The sequence below is a fragment of the Ursus maritimus genome, unplaced genomic scaffold, assembly GCF_017311325.1.
Source record: "Ursus maritimus isolate PB19 unplaced genomic scaffold, ASM1731132v1 scaffold_20, whole genome shotgun sequence".
Lineage (NCBI taxonomy): Eukaryota > Metazoa > Chordata > Mammalia > Carnivora > Ursidae > Ursus > Ursus maritimus.
In genome coordinates, this window is record NW_024424453.1 from 54863816 (window position 1) to 54878673 (window position 14858).

Consider the following 14858-nt stretch of genomic DNA (forward strand, 5'->3'; position numbering starts at 1 on the left):
TGTGGAGAAATGTAGGAGGCATGAGGGGGGCCTCTAGTTGCACGTAGTTTGTAGTCCTTTCTCTGGGGGCTAGTTATGTGGATATGTTGAAAATTCAATAAACTGTACTTATGATTTGTGCACTTTTCTATGTGAACGTTAATGTGAATAAAAAAGTTTTTTTTTTTTAAAGTGGGCAACCACTTGAAAGGGACATAGGAGCCTACCTGAAAAAGCTCCCCATTAATAAAGCTGAAACAATTTTGGCAACAAAATAACTTAATATTGGATTATAAACACAATCATGAGTCCATACTCATAAAATTTATGATTAAATAAGTAACTAAATGGGGGAGAACAGTCAAATCTCCCTTAGAGAAGATTATCTACATACATACTCCTCGCTGTAGGAGGCAGAGTTTAAAGCATCCTCCACTCCCCAACCTGAGTGTGAACTGCACTTAATGACTCACTTCCAAAGAGTACAGTGTGGAGGTTAACTTTACAGTGGAGAAGCCTGGCAGACCCTACCTGAGCTAGGTGATCAAAGTTAATATTATCATTTGCTAGCATGTACTCTTCATTTGGTGTGATGGGAATGGCAAGTCACCGCTAGTTTTCCTCCTAAAAACCCATAATCCTAGTCTAACTGTAACTGAACTCAAGGGGTGCTGCACTTGGGGTGCATCGAATTGAACATAACCCAAAGAAGTGTTGAAAGCAAAGAACTTTTTTTTCAAAAAATTTTTTAAAGATTCCATTTATTTATTTGAGAGAGAGAATGCACAGAAGGAGAAGCAGATGCCCTGCTGACCAGAGAGCCTGATGCAGGACTCAATCCGCAGACCCTGAGATCATGACGGAGCTGAAGGCAGACACTTAACTAACTGAGCCACCCAGGCATTACAAAAGCAAAGAACTTTGTATTACTTGTTACACATAAGGAGACAGTTCTCAAAGCACTGTCTTCCCATGGATTAGTACAAGATGCTTTTAGTCACTGTATTAGCGGGCAGGGCAGGTAGCTCGCATATACATTAAGGAACTTATACATATTCTATTACATTGCTCTTTGCTTCAACTATGCTTGTCTAACACATTAACATGCTAGTGCATATAGGTATGCTTCAAAAAATGGCAGAAAACCCCGCCTATAGGAGGAGATCTTAGTATTATAATGAGCTAAAAGCAACTTCAAGACAACTCAGGGGGAAAAATAATAATAATAATAATAACAAATAAATAAATAATGGGGCTCTTGGCTGGCTCAGTTAATAGAGCATGCAGCTCTTGATCTCGGGGTTGTAAGTTCAAGCTCCATGTTGGGTATAGAGAGTACCTAAAAATAAAATCTTTTTGGGGGCACCTGGGTGGTTCAGTCAATTAAGTGTCCAACTCTTGATTTTGGCCCAGGTCATGATCACAGGGTTGTGAAACCAAGCCCTGTGCCAGGCTCTGTGCTGGGTGTGGAGCCTGCTTAAGATTCTGCCTCTCCTTCTCTAATAACAATAACAAGAATAATAATGAAAATAAATAATACAATGTTAAAAAAAATAAAAAGACAACTCAGTGGGGCTTCTGCATAGATCCTCAGCTCTAGTACTGCTCAAACTCGCTCATGTAAGGGGCTATTAGGTGAAACACCTAGCTGGGTAGTCTCCTTGCCTGGAACTGCTGGTTCAGCAAAGCAAAACACACTCCTTCCCTGCTTTTGTCCCTTCCCCCTCCTCCCTTCTACTGAGAGCTTTTAGCCCTCTGATCTAAGCAACTCCCCTGCTGCATCCTAGCCAACTGGGGCATTGGTGTCCTGAGAAGGTAGACCCTGCTGATTGAAGGCCCATGAAGTCATGTTAGCAGGTGTCCTGGTGCCACTTTGGTCCTCTGTAGATCTTTTCCATTAAGAGACTTGGAATCTAAAATACACCTTTATTCTTTATGTTAAAGATTTCATTAGGTATATTTGGTAATTTTATCTCTAGGGTAGTGCTGATTAACTACTTGTCCCACAGGTTGCTTTTAGAGATAAAGCAGGCAATCCTATCCATGGAGGCTAGGCTTACATATTCCTTGTTTGGTGCAGCTGTGCCTGGGGATGATGTGACTCTTTCTCTTCTGAATTGACAAGATGTATGTCTGGGTGCCAGCTTCATGAACATGAACAAAATAAATCAAATGTGCGTTCTTCAAAAATCCTGACTGGTACTCCTTAAAGCTGTCAAAATCATCAAGGACAAGAAACATCTGAGAAACTATCACAGTCAAGACTAGCCTAAGAGGACATAATGAATGTAATGTGGTGTCCTTGACAGAATGCTGGAACAGAATGGGACATTGGGGGAAAATTGGTGAAATTAAAAAATAATGGTAATGTACCAATCAAGGTTATTTCTTAGATGCGACAGATGTACCAGATATTTAGTCAAAATTTAAGATGCTCACAACACGGGAAACTAGGTGAGGAGTATATAGGAATTCTTATCATCTTTGCAATTTTCCTGTAAATATAAAACTGTTCTAAAATAAAATGTTTTGTTTTTAAAAGGGAACTGCAACAGTGCCTTCTCACAGAATTGGGAGAAATCAGTGAAAGCGTACAGGCCAAGTGCACGGCTCAATGCTTAGCACACAGGTGTCAGGTCTTATTATTGTGATTTTACGTAAAATGCGGGAGGAAAGTTCTGACACTTAGGAATTTTAAACAGGATAAGCAAAAGTAATCGCGTACAGATCCCTCCCGCGTTACCCGGCACACGGCCACAGTCCCGAGTGAGCACCCGTCCGGTCCGGCGCGCACGCATACGCATACGCTGCCGGGGGCGGGGCGCTCGGGGGACGCCAGCGTGGGGCGGGGCCAGCCGCAGTTCCCACACCCGCGGCGGCCCCCGGAAGTGGTGTGTACCGGGATGCCGTGGAGCGGAAGCTGTGTCTGGCGGGAGACGGTGGGGCTACCCGGCCTGAGACACTGCCTCTTGTTGCTAGACAACGCGAACTAGCCTTCGTCACTTCCTCAGCCCGCCGTCTGCCCACTCACCAGGCCGGAACCCAGGGGCCCGGAGCCGGGGTGGACTCGTCTTCCGAGGTCCAGGACCGCGGGCAACTCGGCAGCTGGAGTCGAGGCCACGCCACCTACGGGGAAGAACCTAAGCTGGGGTGGGAAGATGGCTGCAGACAAGCCTGCAGGTGAGGCGCCCATGACCCCTGTGCTGAAGCGGTGGGACACGCAGGGGTGGGCCGACCCTGGCGCTGAGTCGGTGGGGACTAGGGGTGGGGACCCGAGGGCGACTTTAATTTGGGTGTGCATTTCTCTCCCTCGGCCGTCCCAAATGTGAGTGGTGGTGATGGTGGTGGTGGTGGCGGTTGTTGTTGTTATCATCTAAGTGCAGTGTGAAGACTCTACTGACCGCCTTTGCCTCACTCTCCAGAATATCTGACTTGAATTTATTTAACCACTTAGCAGGCTTTTCCGTTTTCCTTTGGGGAAGGCAGAACAAGTAAAGTTCACCCTGGAGCACACAGCTGCCTTCTGTTCCCTGGCTCAGGAAAAGACTCACCTGGGCTGTTTCGCCCCCCACATAAACCTGCCGCTGGTCAGCGATGTCCTATGTAATTAGCTTTGTAAAAACTGCTTGTTTAAGTAGGCATAAAATTAGAGTGTCTTCGTTCTGTGCTCTCAAATATCTTGCGTTTAGAACCTATTTTCCCGTAGTTCCCCAAGGTTAATTAATTTAATCCCGATTATTTTCTTTATGGATTACTGCTCCATTCCTAGAATCTTCTCCATTAGGGTATGTAAAATTCTTTCCTGCCTAACTCTGGGACGGTCTGCCATATGTGTCTTGTAAGAAATTAATGTTCTCTGTGGCATCTCAGTTATGTTGGGAGAACTTAACCGACAGATCTTAGAAGTGGTTAACACTTAAGACATTTTGCAGTGAAATTTTAAAAAAAGAAAAGACAATCTCTGTGTTCTGTAGGTTTTGATCTCAGTATCTGACAGATGGACTTGAATTGAAATGAAAGTGAGCCAATCCTAGTATAGGTACAGATTAATAAAATTGTTGAAAGATCTCTTCAGTAAACTGAGAAGAGAAAAAACAGTAGAGAAAAGGTTTACAAAGTGAGGATAATAGAGTATGCTATAGAATTTTAGGTAGGCCGGTCACAGAAATGCTTGGGTGAGGTGATACTTGAGCAGATACCCGCATGAAATGAAGGAGAGAGCCATATGGAATGGGTAGGATGGATCAGGAGAATGTCCCAGGCGGGAAATTAGCATGGCTTGTCCAAAGGTGGACCAAGGGGACCAACATCTTCCTTCTTAATTGAAGGCAGTAGCTGTTTCCGAGATTTACCAGTCCTACTTTCCCTTATCTTTTGCACTTGCTTGGAATGACCTTTGTAGGCCTAAAGCCCATCTAGTTTTCAAGTCCTGCCTCAAGTCCTAAAGCATTCTTCTACTTGTTTATTCACTTACAAAGATTGAATATCAGGCACTGCCTTGGATATTGAAGAAATGGAATTAACACACTCCCTGCCTTTGAGGACCTATTGCTCAGTTTGTGAGAGACCTAACATAGTGGCACATCCATTTGGTAGTATGGATGTAATATAGCCATGTAACATAGCTATGTAATATGTGTAGTGGAGGAATAAGGTCCAGGGCGATTTGGGACTGTGTCTTTGGTGGAAGTTTATAGGCCCCGTTGTGGGAAATTCTTATCTAGGTAATGTTAAATTTGTATTAAGTAGATGACTGTTTAATGTGGTTCCTTTGAATCTCTCCTCCTCTCCATCCCCATTTCACCTGCTGTGATTCTAGCCTTTATCTCTTAATGTTGTCTGTTTCATATTAAGAAGCCTTCTGACGGGTGTTTGTTCTCTTCCTATCCAGTCCCTTCTTCTCACTGCTTTTTATTTCTGAAACACTAATTGGAACATACCATTCCCATGCCTGTAAACTTTCTAAGATTGTACCATCTTGTGTGCATCAAATCCTCACTCTTTAATGTCATTTGTGAAACTTCGCAGTCTGTTTCCAGCTTTCTATATCAACATACCTAGCTCTTCACACCAGAAATGACTCTCTTGAAAAGCATTGTGTTCTTTTGAGTTTCTGAGTGGTAAGAAAGAAGAGAAAGTGGTATCTTCCTCTCTCTTCTCAATCTGATAAACACTCTCTTCATTCATAAGTCTAGTTTATATGCTGCTTCATCTCTGAGCTCCTGAGCTCAGAGTCCTTGTCTTGGAGGGTATTGTGTGCTTATTCTTAATTAGGTAAGAAAAGAGACCTATGAAAGCATTTAAGAAAGTAAGTGACCTGATCATAATGTGAGAGGGGGTAGATTGAAGTGAAAGAAGACTGGAAGCCAGAGAATAGCTAAAGCCAGCTAATGTTGTGATGTTAATTTATTCAGTAAATATTTACCCACGGGCTGCTTTGCCAGGCACTAACATAATCTCTGTAGTCATGAAGCTTATAGTATGAAAGACGGATAAACATTTAAACAGAATAGGAAATGTGATTTTTAAATTGTGATAAATATTGTGAAGAAAAGGAAAATGAATAGGACAGAGGATAACTGAGAGCAAGGACCCTGTTTTGAATAATTTGGTTAGAAAAGGAAGGGCTCTCTTAGAGGTAACATTGGAACATAGGCCCTAAATATGAAGAGCCAGCCATGTGGGGAAAAAATGATCCAGGTAAGAAGAGCAACAAATGTACAGACCCCTTGGAAAATGTTTAAAGAGAGTGAGAAGACCCCTTGAATATAAGCACCTCGAAGAAAGCTACTTTTATCTGTGTTAGTCTTGCTCTTATCTCCAGTGCCTAGAACAATGGCGGGCATATAGTCGATACATTTATAGCATAAGTGAGCAAAGGAACAAAGAGATGAATTCAGTTGTCTCAGAGGCTGACTTATGTCAGTTTGAGTTCAATGTCAGGAAGCCATTGGGAGAGTCCAGCAATAGCATCATGTGACCTGATTTATGTTTTAACTGAGCTAGGTGAGAACTGATGAAGAGGTAGAAGCAAGGGGTTCTTAAAACCAGATAGCCTGGGTTCATCCTAGCTCTGCCACGTGGTATCCGTGTGACCTTGGGCAAATTTTCTTTTTTAAAGTAGGCTCCATACCCAGCATGGAGCCCAATGGAGGGCTTGAACTTGGTGACTCTGAGATTAAGACCTGAGCTGAGATCAAGAGTCAGACGCTTGGGGTGCCTGGGTGGTTCAGTTGGTTAAGTGTCCAACTCTTAATTTCAGCTCATGTCATGATCTCAGGGTTGTGAGATCAAGCCCCATGTGGGGCTCTGTGCTCAGCAGGGAATCTGCTTGAGATTCTCTCCATGCCCCTCTCCCATGCTCACTTGCTCGCATGCTTTCAAATAAATATATAAATGAGTTAGACACTTAGCCAGCTGAGCTACCCATGCACCCCTTGGTTAAATGTTAAGACCCTTTTTAAGCCTCAGGTTTCTTGTGTGTAAAATGAGAATGATAACAGTATCTGTGTCTCAAGATTAGTAAAGGGTTAAAATGACATCATCTCAGGCCCTGATTTTTTTTTTTAAATGTGGGCTAATATTACTTTGGGCTAAGTGGTAGGATGGCGAGGAGAGGCAGATAGGAGAAATGTTTGGGGAGTCAGACTGGCAGAATTTGTGACTAATTGCATGTAGTAGGTGAGCAGAAAACCTTGCTCCTTAGGAAAGTTTTAGTTGACCCTCAGTTTCTTCATTGGTAAGATGGGTGTCCTAACAGTTTTCTAACATTTTTTTAAGGATTTTCTTTTTAGGTGATCTCTGTACCCAACATGGGGCACAGACTTACAACCCCGAGACCCAGAGGCACATGCTGTACCAACTGAGCCAGCTAGGTGCCTCCTAACTTACTAATAGTATTTTTTTTCATTTATTAATTTTTTTCTTTTTTTAAAGATTTCATCCATTTATTTGACAGAGACAGAGAGAAGAGAGTAAGCACAAGTAGGAGGAGTTGCAGAGGTAGAGGGAGAAACAGGCTCCCCACTGAGAAGGTAGCCCTATGTGGTGCTTGATCCAGAACCCTGGGATCCTGACCTGAGCTGAAGGCAGACGCTTAACTGGCTAAGCCACCCAGGTGTCCCTTTATTTTTTTTTAAATTTATTTTTATTTTTATTTTTTAAAAGATTTTACTTATTTGAGAGAGAGAGAGAGAGCACGAGCAGGGGGAGGGGCAGAGGGAGAAGCAGACACCCTGCTTGGGCTCAGTCCTAGGACCTTGAGATCATGACCTAAGCTGAAGGCAGATGCTTAACCGACTAAGCCATCCAGGCGCCCCGACCATGCATTTTTTAAAAATAAGGTCATTTACCTGTATAACCATTGTCATACTTTAGAAAATTAATATTTGAATATATTAAATTTCCCAGTTGTCCCAAAAATGCTATTTAAAGGCTAAAAGAAGCTGTGCTTATCTGGCAAAGTATCAGTTAAAAGATAATAGTAAGTTAAAAAGATGAAAAGTATGGGGCGCCTGGGTGCTTCAGTCGTTAAGCGTCTGCCTTCGGCTCAGGGAGTGATCCTGGCATTCTGGGATCGAGCCCCGCATCAGGCTTCTCCGCTGGGAGCCTGCTTCTTCCTCTCCCACTCCCCCTGCTTGTGTTCCCTCTCTCGCTGGCTGTCTCTCTCTCTGTCAAATAAATAAATAAAATCTTCAAAAAAAAAAAGATGAAAAGTACATCATAGGGAATATAGTCAGTAATACTGTAATAACGTATTAACTGCAGATACTGTGTCAAGCACTGGGTGGTTGTATAGACTTGTTCAACATGTTGTACACTTGACACTGGTATAACACTATGTTAATTAAACTTCAATTTAAAAAAAAAGCTGTGCTTTTCAAACTAAGATCCAGTCATGGTTTACACATTGTGTGTGTGTGTGTGTGTGTGTGTGTGTGTGTGTGTGTGTGTGTGTGTTTTAAGTCTCTTCAGGGTATTAATTCCCAGTATCTCCCTTTATGTTTTGTTGTATGATGGTGATTTTTTGAAGAGACTAAATCAGTTGTCCTGTAGAATATCCCACATTCTGGATTTGTCTGATTGTGTCTTAGTATCCTTTACTTAGTTCCTTGTCTTCTGTATTTTCTATGAACTGAAAGTTACTTCTGTAGATTGATTAGATTTAGGTTTACCATATATTTTTTTAAGATTTTATTTATTTATTTGAGAGAGAGAGAGAAGCCAGCGAGAGAGGGAACACAAGCAGGGGAAGTGGGATTGGAAAAAGCAAGCTCCCAGCGGAGGAGTCTGATGCGGCGCTCGATCCCAGAACGCTGGGATCACGCCCTGAGCCGAAGGCAGAAGCCTAACAACTGCGCCATTCAGGTGCCCCAGGTTTACCATATTTTTAAGATGCTTTTTATTTAAAGTGTATGCTTTATTTAAAGTGTATAATGTCAATTTCAATTTGTCCACCATTAGTGATGCTAAATTTGATCAATTTGTTAAGGTAGTGACAGGAACATCTTTCTCCAATTAGAAGTAATCTATGGGGTAATAATTTGGAATAATGTAAACATCCACCATTGATGCTCAGTTATATCACTGAGGGTTGCAAAGTGGTACTTTTCCTAGTTCTATTACTGTTTACATTTATTTGATATTCTATAAAGAACAGTTCTCCTATATCAACTGGGGATGAACTATAACTCTTTCAGAAAGGCATGTTGAATGTTAAAAACATGAAAGTTCATCCTTTTCACTTACTAGTTTTCAGGATAAGGAGTTGATATAATAGTGACCTATATTTGATATCTTAAGTGTCTTTAATGTTTAGGAATTTAGAGTAATGCATTGGTCTTATGATTCCAGTTTTAAATATATAATTGAGGGGTGCCTGGGTGGCTCAGTCGTTAAGCGTCTGCCTTCTGCTCAGGGCGTGATCCCAGCGTTCTGGGATCGAGCCCCACATCAGACTTCTCCACTGGGAGCCTGCTTCTTCCTCTCCCGCTCCCCTTGCTTGTGTTCCCTCTCTCGTTGACTGTCTCTCTCTGTCAAATAAATAAATAAAATCTTTAAAAAATATATATATATATATATAATTGAGTGTATAGTTGATTTGTACTTGTGAACTTAAGTTGAAACCTTAACTGTATTTAAATTTTTTGCATGGACATTAAAGAGTACCTGAGTCACTGTTTTCATAAGTTTAATTTTTTTATATTTGTAAGTTATTTAAGTTCTCAGAAAATTTTCTTTTCAAGTCAGCTGTACTTAAAATTGAATATATTAAAGTAGTAAAAAATTTTACGTCTGAATGTGTCTAACTTCACAAAGGAGATCAAACACTGATCACAGCCCTTTAAAATTAAAACTACAGATAGAATGTCTAAGTTGAGGGATGTCTGGCTGGCTCAGTTGGTGGAGCATGCAAATCTTGATCTTGGGCTTGTAAGTTCGAGCCCCACATTGGGTGTAGAGACTACTTAAAAATAAAATCTTAAAAAGAAAAAAGAGGACGGGTGGCTCAGTTGGTTAAACAACTGCCCTCGTCTCAGGTCATGATCCCAGGTCCTGGGATCGAGTCCCGCATTGGGCTCCTTTCTCAGTGGGGAGCTTGCTCCCTCTCCCTCTGCTTGTGCGCGCGCTCGCTCGCTCTCTCTCTTGCTCTCTCTGACAAATAAGTAAAATCTTAAAAAAAAAAAGTCTAAGTTGAATGAAAAAGCTTAAGGGAAATCTATGTTTTCTGATTTTATAACAGTAAATCAAGTATTAATATTTGAAAGCTAGAGTGAATGTCTTTTCTGTGCATAAAAACTACTCTCCAATATGAAAATTAAAATACTCAGCAGGGGTGTCTGGTTGGCAGTCAGTGGAGTGTGCTCTTGATTTTGGGGTTATTTGAGCCCCACAATGGGTGTAGAGATTACTTAAAAATAAAATCTTAAAAAAAAATACTCAGCATGGTAGAGGTCTGGTTTGCCCGTCTTCCCCAAAGCATGATATTATTGATTCTTGATATTCTCTTCCTTTATTTCTGTAGTGCTGGACAGGGTGCTCAGGTCTGAGGCATTGCTGGACACATATTATTTCTCTGAGCTGTGTAGTAATCAGCTGTTATATATGTAGGGTTTCAATAAGTCAGAGACACTTGTCCAAGGGATAGAAAACCACATGTGAGGGGCACCTGGGTGGCTCAGTCTTAAGCGTCTGCCTTCGGCTCAGGGCGTGATCCCCGAGTCCTGGGATTGAGCCCCACATCAGGCTCCTCCGCTGGGAGCCTGCTTCTTCCTCTCCCACTCCCCCTGCTTGTGTTCCTCTCTCACTGGCTGTTTCTCTCTCTGTCAAATAAATAAATAAAATCTTTAAAAAAAAAAAAGAAAAGAAGAAAACCCCATGTGAGGTGTGTGAACTTTAGTTACATGGTGACTTTGGCAAACCTGAATTATTTTTCTTTGAAATGGCATCCTTCTTTTTTAAAACTTGCCTTCACAAAGTCATCAACACTACTTTGTGACCATACCAGTAGGTTTCCTTAGTCTTTAACATTCCTTTTCCCTTTGGAAAAAAAATGTCTTTTCTTGAACATCATTGGGCTATATTTTGAAAAGTGTAGCTTGTGTGGAAAACCCTCCTCCAATCAGATTTCAATTGTTAACATTCTGTATTAGAATGTCTGTGCTTTCAGTTAACTGACTTCTTTTAGTTTTGAAAAAGCAGTGTATTTTCTACTTAGTTTAAACCTAAAGGCAATTGTTTGGTTCAAAATGAAGCCTGTTGGCTTAAAGGGTGTCAAGGTTTTTGCTCCTAAGAGCTCTGTGCGCCTGGAAGGTCAGCCATGTTCGTTAGGCCAGAGTAGAAGGAAAGTCAAGCTTATGGATGAACGGCCATACACTCTTACAATTGGCAATGGAGACTACTTTTGGTCAAATAAGGACACATTATGGAATTATGTGCAGACTCTTTCTGGTAAGAACTCAGCAGTTACAAATAATGTTTTAAAAACTGATTATGAAAATAACACCCATTCCTTACAGAAAACTTGAAAGGTGCAGAAAGATAAGGAAAATAAAAATAGTAATCCCACTGGAGTATTTTTGTTTTAAAGTTTTATCTTGAAGTAAAAATGCAGATGAAATAATGGTTGGTTAATTTGGAAAAGGCTACTCCTTGAGCTCAGTTCTTTGATATACCTGTAGAAATGGGAATTTCAGAGTCTCTGATAAGTCTTAGAGTCTTGCTAATTTATTTATCTTAAAGTTGGCTTCTCTCTTTGCCTGGAAGATTGTAGGAGACTTTTACAATTCCTGGAGAATAATGTGGAAAGTAGAAGCTTAGACTGTTCAGTGTGTTGAATTGTTGGGTTATTTCCCCTTGCTTCATAGTATATATAAATCGCTCTTTGTCAGTTGGGCCCAGAAGTTCAACAAAAGAATGTAACCTAGAGAGGGTATATTCTAGAAGAGGCTATGGAGATAACTTGATGGCATATTAAGAAATTTTGGCTTTTGGTTTAAATTTATTGTACTTCCTTACGAGGGAAGATAAATGTTGTAAACACTTAGGGTTTCCTAAAATTTTTTAAAGTGTTTGTGTTTGTGGTTAAAATTTTATGAGAGATGTACATGCAGTTGAGGGTTCTGCTTCACTCTAAACTCGTTCTTTGATTTCTGGAGTCCTGAAATCCTGTGTCCCATTTTTACACATTGACGAGTAATGGTTCTGGGGCCCTTGGCTGGCTCGATCAGTAGAGCATGCAACTCTTGATCTCAGGGTTGTGAGTTCAAGCCCCACTTTGGGTGTAGAGATTACTTAAAAAACAAAATCTGGGGTGCCTGGGTGGCTCAGTCCATTAAACATCCAGCTTTTGATTTCGGTTCAGGTCATGATTTCAGGGTCAGGGATTGAGTCCCACATGGGGCTCCAGGCTTGGTGCAGAGTCTGCTTGTCCCTCTCCCTCTGCTCTTCCCCCTGCTCACACACATGCTCTTTCTCTAATAACATCTTTTTTTTTTTAATGTAATCTAAAATAAATAAGGATTTTATTTTTAAGTAATCTCTACACCCAATGTGGGGCTTGAATTCACAACCCCCAGATCAATAGTCACATGCTCTACCAACTGACCCAGCAGGCGCCCCCAAAATGAAATCTTAAAAAATAATAATAGTAAATAAATAATTGGTCCTTACTGTTATTGTACACCTGAAAGTTTTGCAAAATAGATGTATTGTGTAAACAGGTTAACAATAACTTATTGTCACTGGTTTTCTAAAGAAAAAGCTGTTTAACAGTGTCTTTTTTTTTTTTTTTTTTTTTTTAAGATTTTATGTTTTAAGTAATCTCAACACCTGGGGCGCCTGGGTGGCTCAGTTGGTTACCTTCAGCTCAGGTCATGATCCCAGGGCGCTGGGATCAAACCCCATGTCAGGCTCCCTGCTCAACAGGGAGTCTGCTTCTCCCTCTCCCCCTCCGCCCACTTGTGCTTGTTTGCCCTCTCTCTCACTCTCAAATAAATAAATAAATAAATAAATATATATCTTTAAAAAAAAAAAGTAATCTGTATACCCAACAAGGGGCTTGAACCCACAACCCTGAGATCAAGAGTCTCTCCACCAACGGAGCCAGCCAGGTGCCCCAACAGTGTCCTTTTAAACTTTCGTTAATAAACTATTAGTTTTCCTCCTCCCTACTAGGACTCAGTTCTTATTTATCTGTATGCTGAAGTGGAAATGAAATACTAATTTATCTCCTTACTCTTTTTTTCATTTATTTTATATATTTTTGAAGTTATATATTTAAGTAATCTCTACACCCGATGTGGGACTCAAACTCACGACCCCGAGATCAAGAGTTACATGCTCTTCTGACTGAGCCAGCCAGGCGCCCCTTAACTGCTAATTTTAATTATCAGAAATAATGCTAAAAAACCCAAATATCAGAATACCTTTTTTCTGTAGAGCAGATCTAAGTCTTTGGTAAGTTCACTTAAGCACAACTTACATTTTGCTCGTGGTATTAAGTGGCGATTCTTAAAAGAGTATGCAGTCTACCAGTGCTGGCTCCATTGGTGAGAAGCTACAAGAATCGTTAATTGTTTTGTCAAAAGGAAAGGGGAGGGGAGGTAATACCTATTTAGCATCTCCAAGCAGAGAGTTAAATGGCCAAGGGGAGACCAGATCGAAGATGTGACTGATTCCAAGGCTTGTACTGCTTTCATTGCACCATGTTTCCCTCTTGAGAGAGGGAAGTTGAGAGTCTTCACTGACTGCCAGCATGTGCCAGGCCAGGGCTCCCAGAGTCAGCTCTATGGAGGACTGGTTCTTTGAAATGCTTTTGAAATATGTAGGTTTCTAGATAGTTATCAAAAATGTCCACATCGTGCTTGCTTCAGCAGCGCATATACTAAAATTGGAATGATACAGAGAAGATTAGCACTGCCCCTGTGTGAGGATTGCAGGCAAATTCGTGAGGTGTTCCATATTTTTATATATATTTGGAATGTTAACCAAAAAAAACCCAAAACCCACACCATGAATGTAAATAGAGTTTAATGACTCCTCACACACCCAGAAGCCCCCTGTATGCATCTTGCAGTCACTAAACTCCTGAAGGATTGATTTGAAGATTAAATGAGTTAACCTATTTAAGGTGCTTACATGCCTAACACATAGTGAGTACTCAGTAAATGTTAGATGCTACTGTTACAGTTAGGCAGAAATTGCAAGTAGTATAGGATGGAGAAACAAATAGTTTCTCAAGCTAGATCCTGGCATAGTAGGGGCTGGGAAGAGTGATGGTTGTTTCAAAGCTGCAAGCAGTTTACAGTTGGAGCCCTATTTCCTCTGGACTTGCCATGCCTGACCTCTGATTTAGGTCCAACCTCACCTCCCATCCCCGCTTCCTGTCTTTCACAGCCCCCTGTTATTGTCACAGCATTATTCACATCTGGAGTCGTGTATTTGTATTCTATCTCCCCAAGGAGTCTCTTAGTTTCAGAAGTACTGGAACCTTGTGTGTGTGTTCATATTTACATCCCTAGCACTTAGAACAATGCTTGACCCATAGTGGTCTCTCAGCTATTTATTAATTGAATGCATGGCTTGAATTTATCACATATAAGCCAAACTATCACAGTTACAAAAAACCTCCCAGGCAAGTGTTCCATGTTTCCCCATGGCCAAAGTTAGAGTGAACAATGGCTTCTGAGAAACTTGGGGTGATAGTAATGGTAATGGTTGTAGGAATTATTGAATAGTAAATTTGGGGGATGAGATGATCTGCCATTTCCCCCATGTGGAGATTCGTCTTCCATTGATACCTGAGTTGGATATAAGTGTTGCTTTGTGAACAAACATAGCTGTTTCTTTTCTTTTCTTAAGATTTTATTTATTTATTTGACAGAGGGAGAGAGAGAGAACAAGCAGGGGCAATGGTAAGCAGAGGAAAAGGGAGAAGCAAGCTCCTGCTGAGCAAGGAGCCTGATGGGGGCTTGATCCCAGGACACTGGGATCATGACCTGGGCTGAAGGCAGCCAGTTAACCAACTGAGACACCCAGGCGCGCCAACATAGGTGTTTCTTTATAGAAGCTTGTTTGGGGTTACTGAATTTCTGAGTTGGAGGGCACCCTAAAAGCCATCTAATACAGATGCTCATTTTAGTAAATAGGGACACTGACATTTGCCCCAGTTCCACTTCTGTATCATCTATTTAATTTCAGAAGTGGCACTAGAGTTTTTGGTCATCGTATTTTAATTCCAGGTATTGTCTCCGCCTCGCTGTGCTACCTGGTCCCATCTGTATGTTGAAAATAATGAAATCTATACTACCATGCTACATATGGGGACTACTCTGCCAGGTACATTTCAGTCACTTCATGTATATTCTTAACAAAGTCTC

General features: G+C 41.2%; 1 protein-coding gene and 1 non-coding gene across 4 annotated transcripts in view; both read left to right on the top strand.

Moving 5' to 3' along the window:
* Nucleotides 1–2885: 2885 nt before the first annotated feature.
* The window catches only part of CNOT10 (CCR4-NOT transcription complex subunit 10), an 80440-nt gene continuing 68467 nt past the window's right edge, over nucleotides 2886–14858 (top strand). For 2 of the 3 annotated variants that reach the window (XM_040636991.1, XM_040636992.1), the window contains exon 1: nucleotides 2888–3159. Coding sequence is in view for 1 of the 3 variants with exons in the window: in XM_008710455.2 (XP_008708677.1) it covers nucleotides 3138–3159 (22 nt within the window). In the remaining 2 variants the exon portion in view is untranslated. Of the gene's footprint in view, nucleotides 3160–14858 lie in introns of all 3 variants that reach the window. The other variant, XM_008710455.2, reaches the window with a different exon arrangement.
* Nucleotides 13340–13446, top strand: LOC121104305. The gene has a single exon (XR_005836603.1). It is a non-coding gene; the product is annotated as a U6 spliceosomal RNA (small nuclear RNA).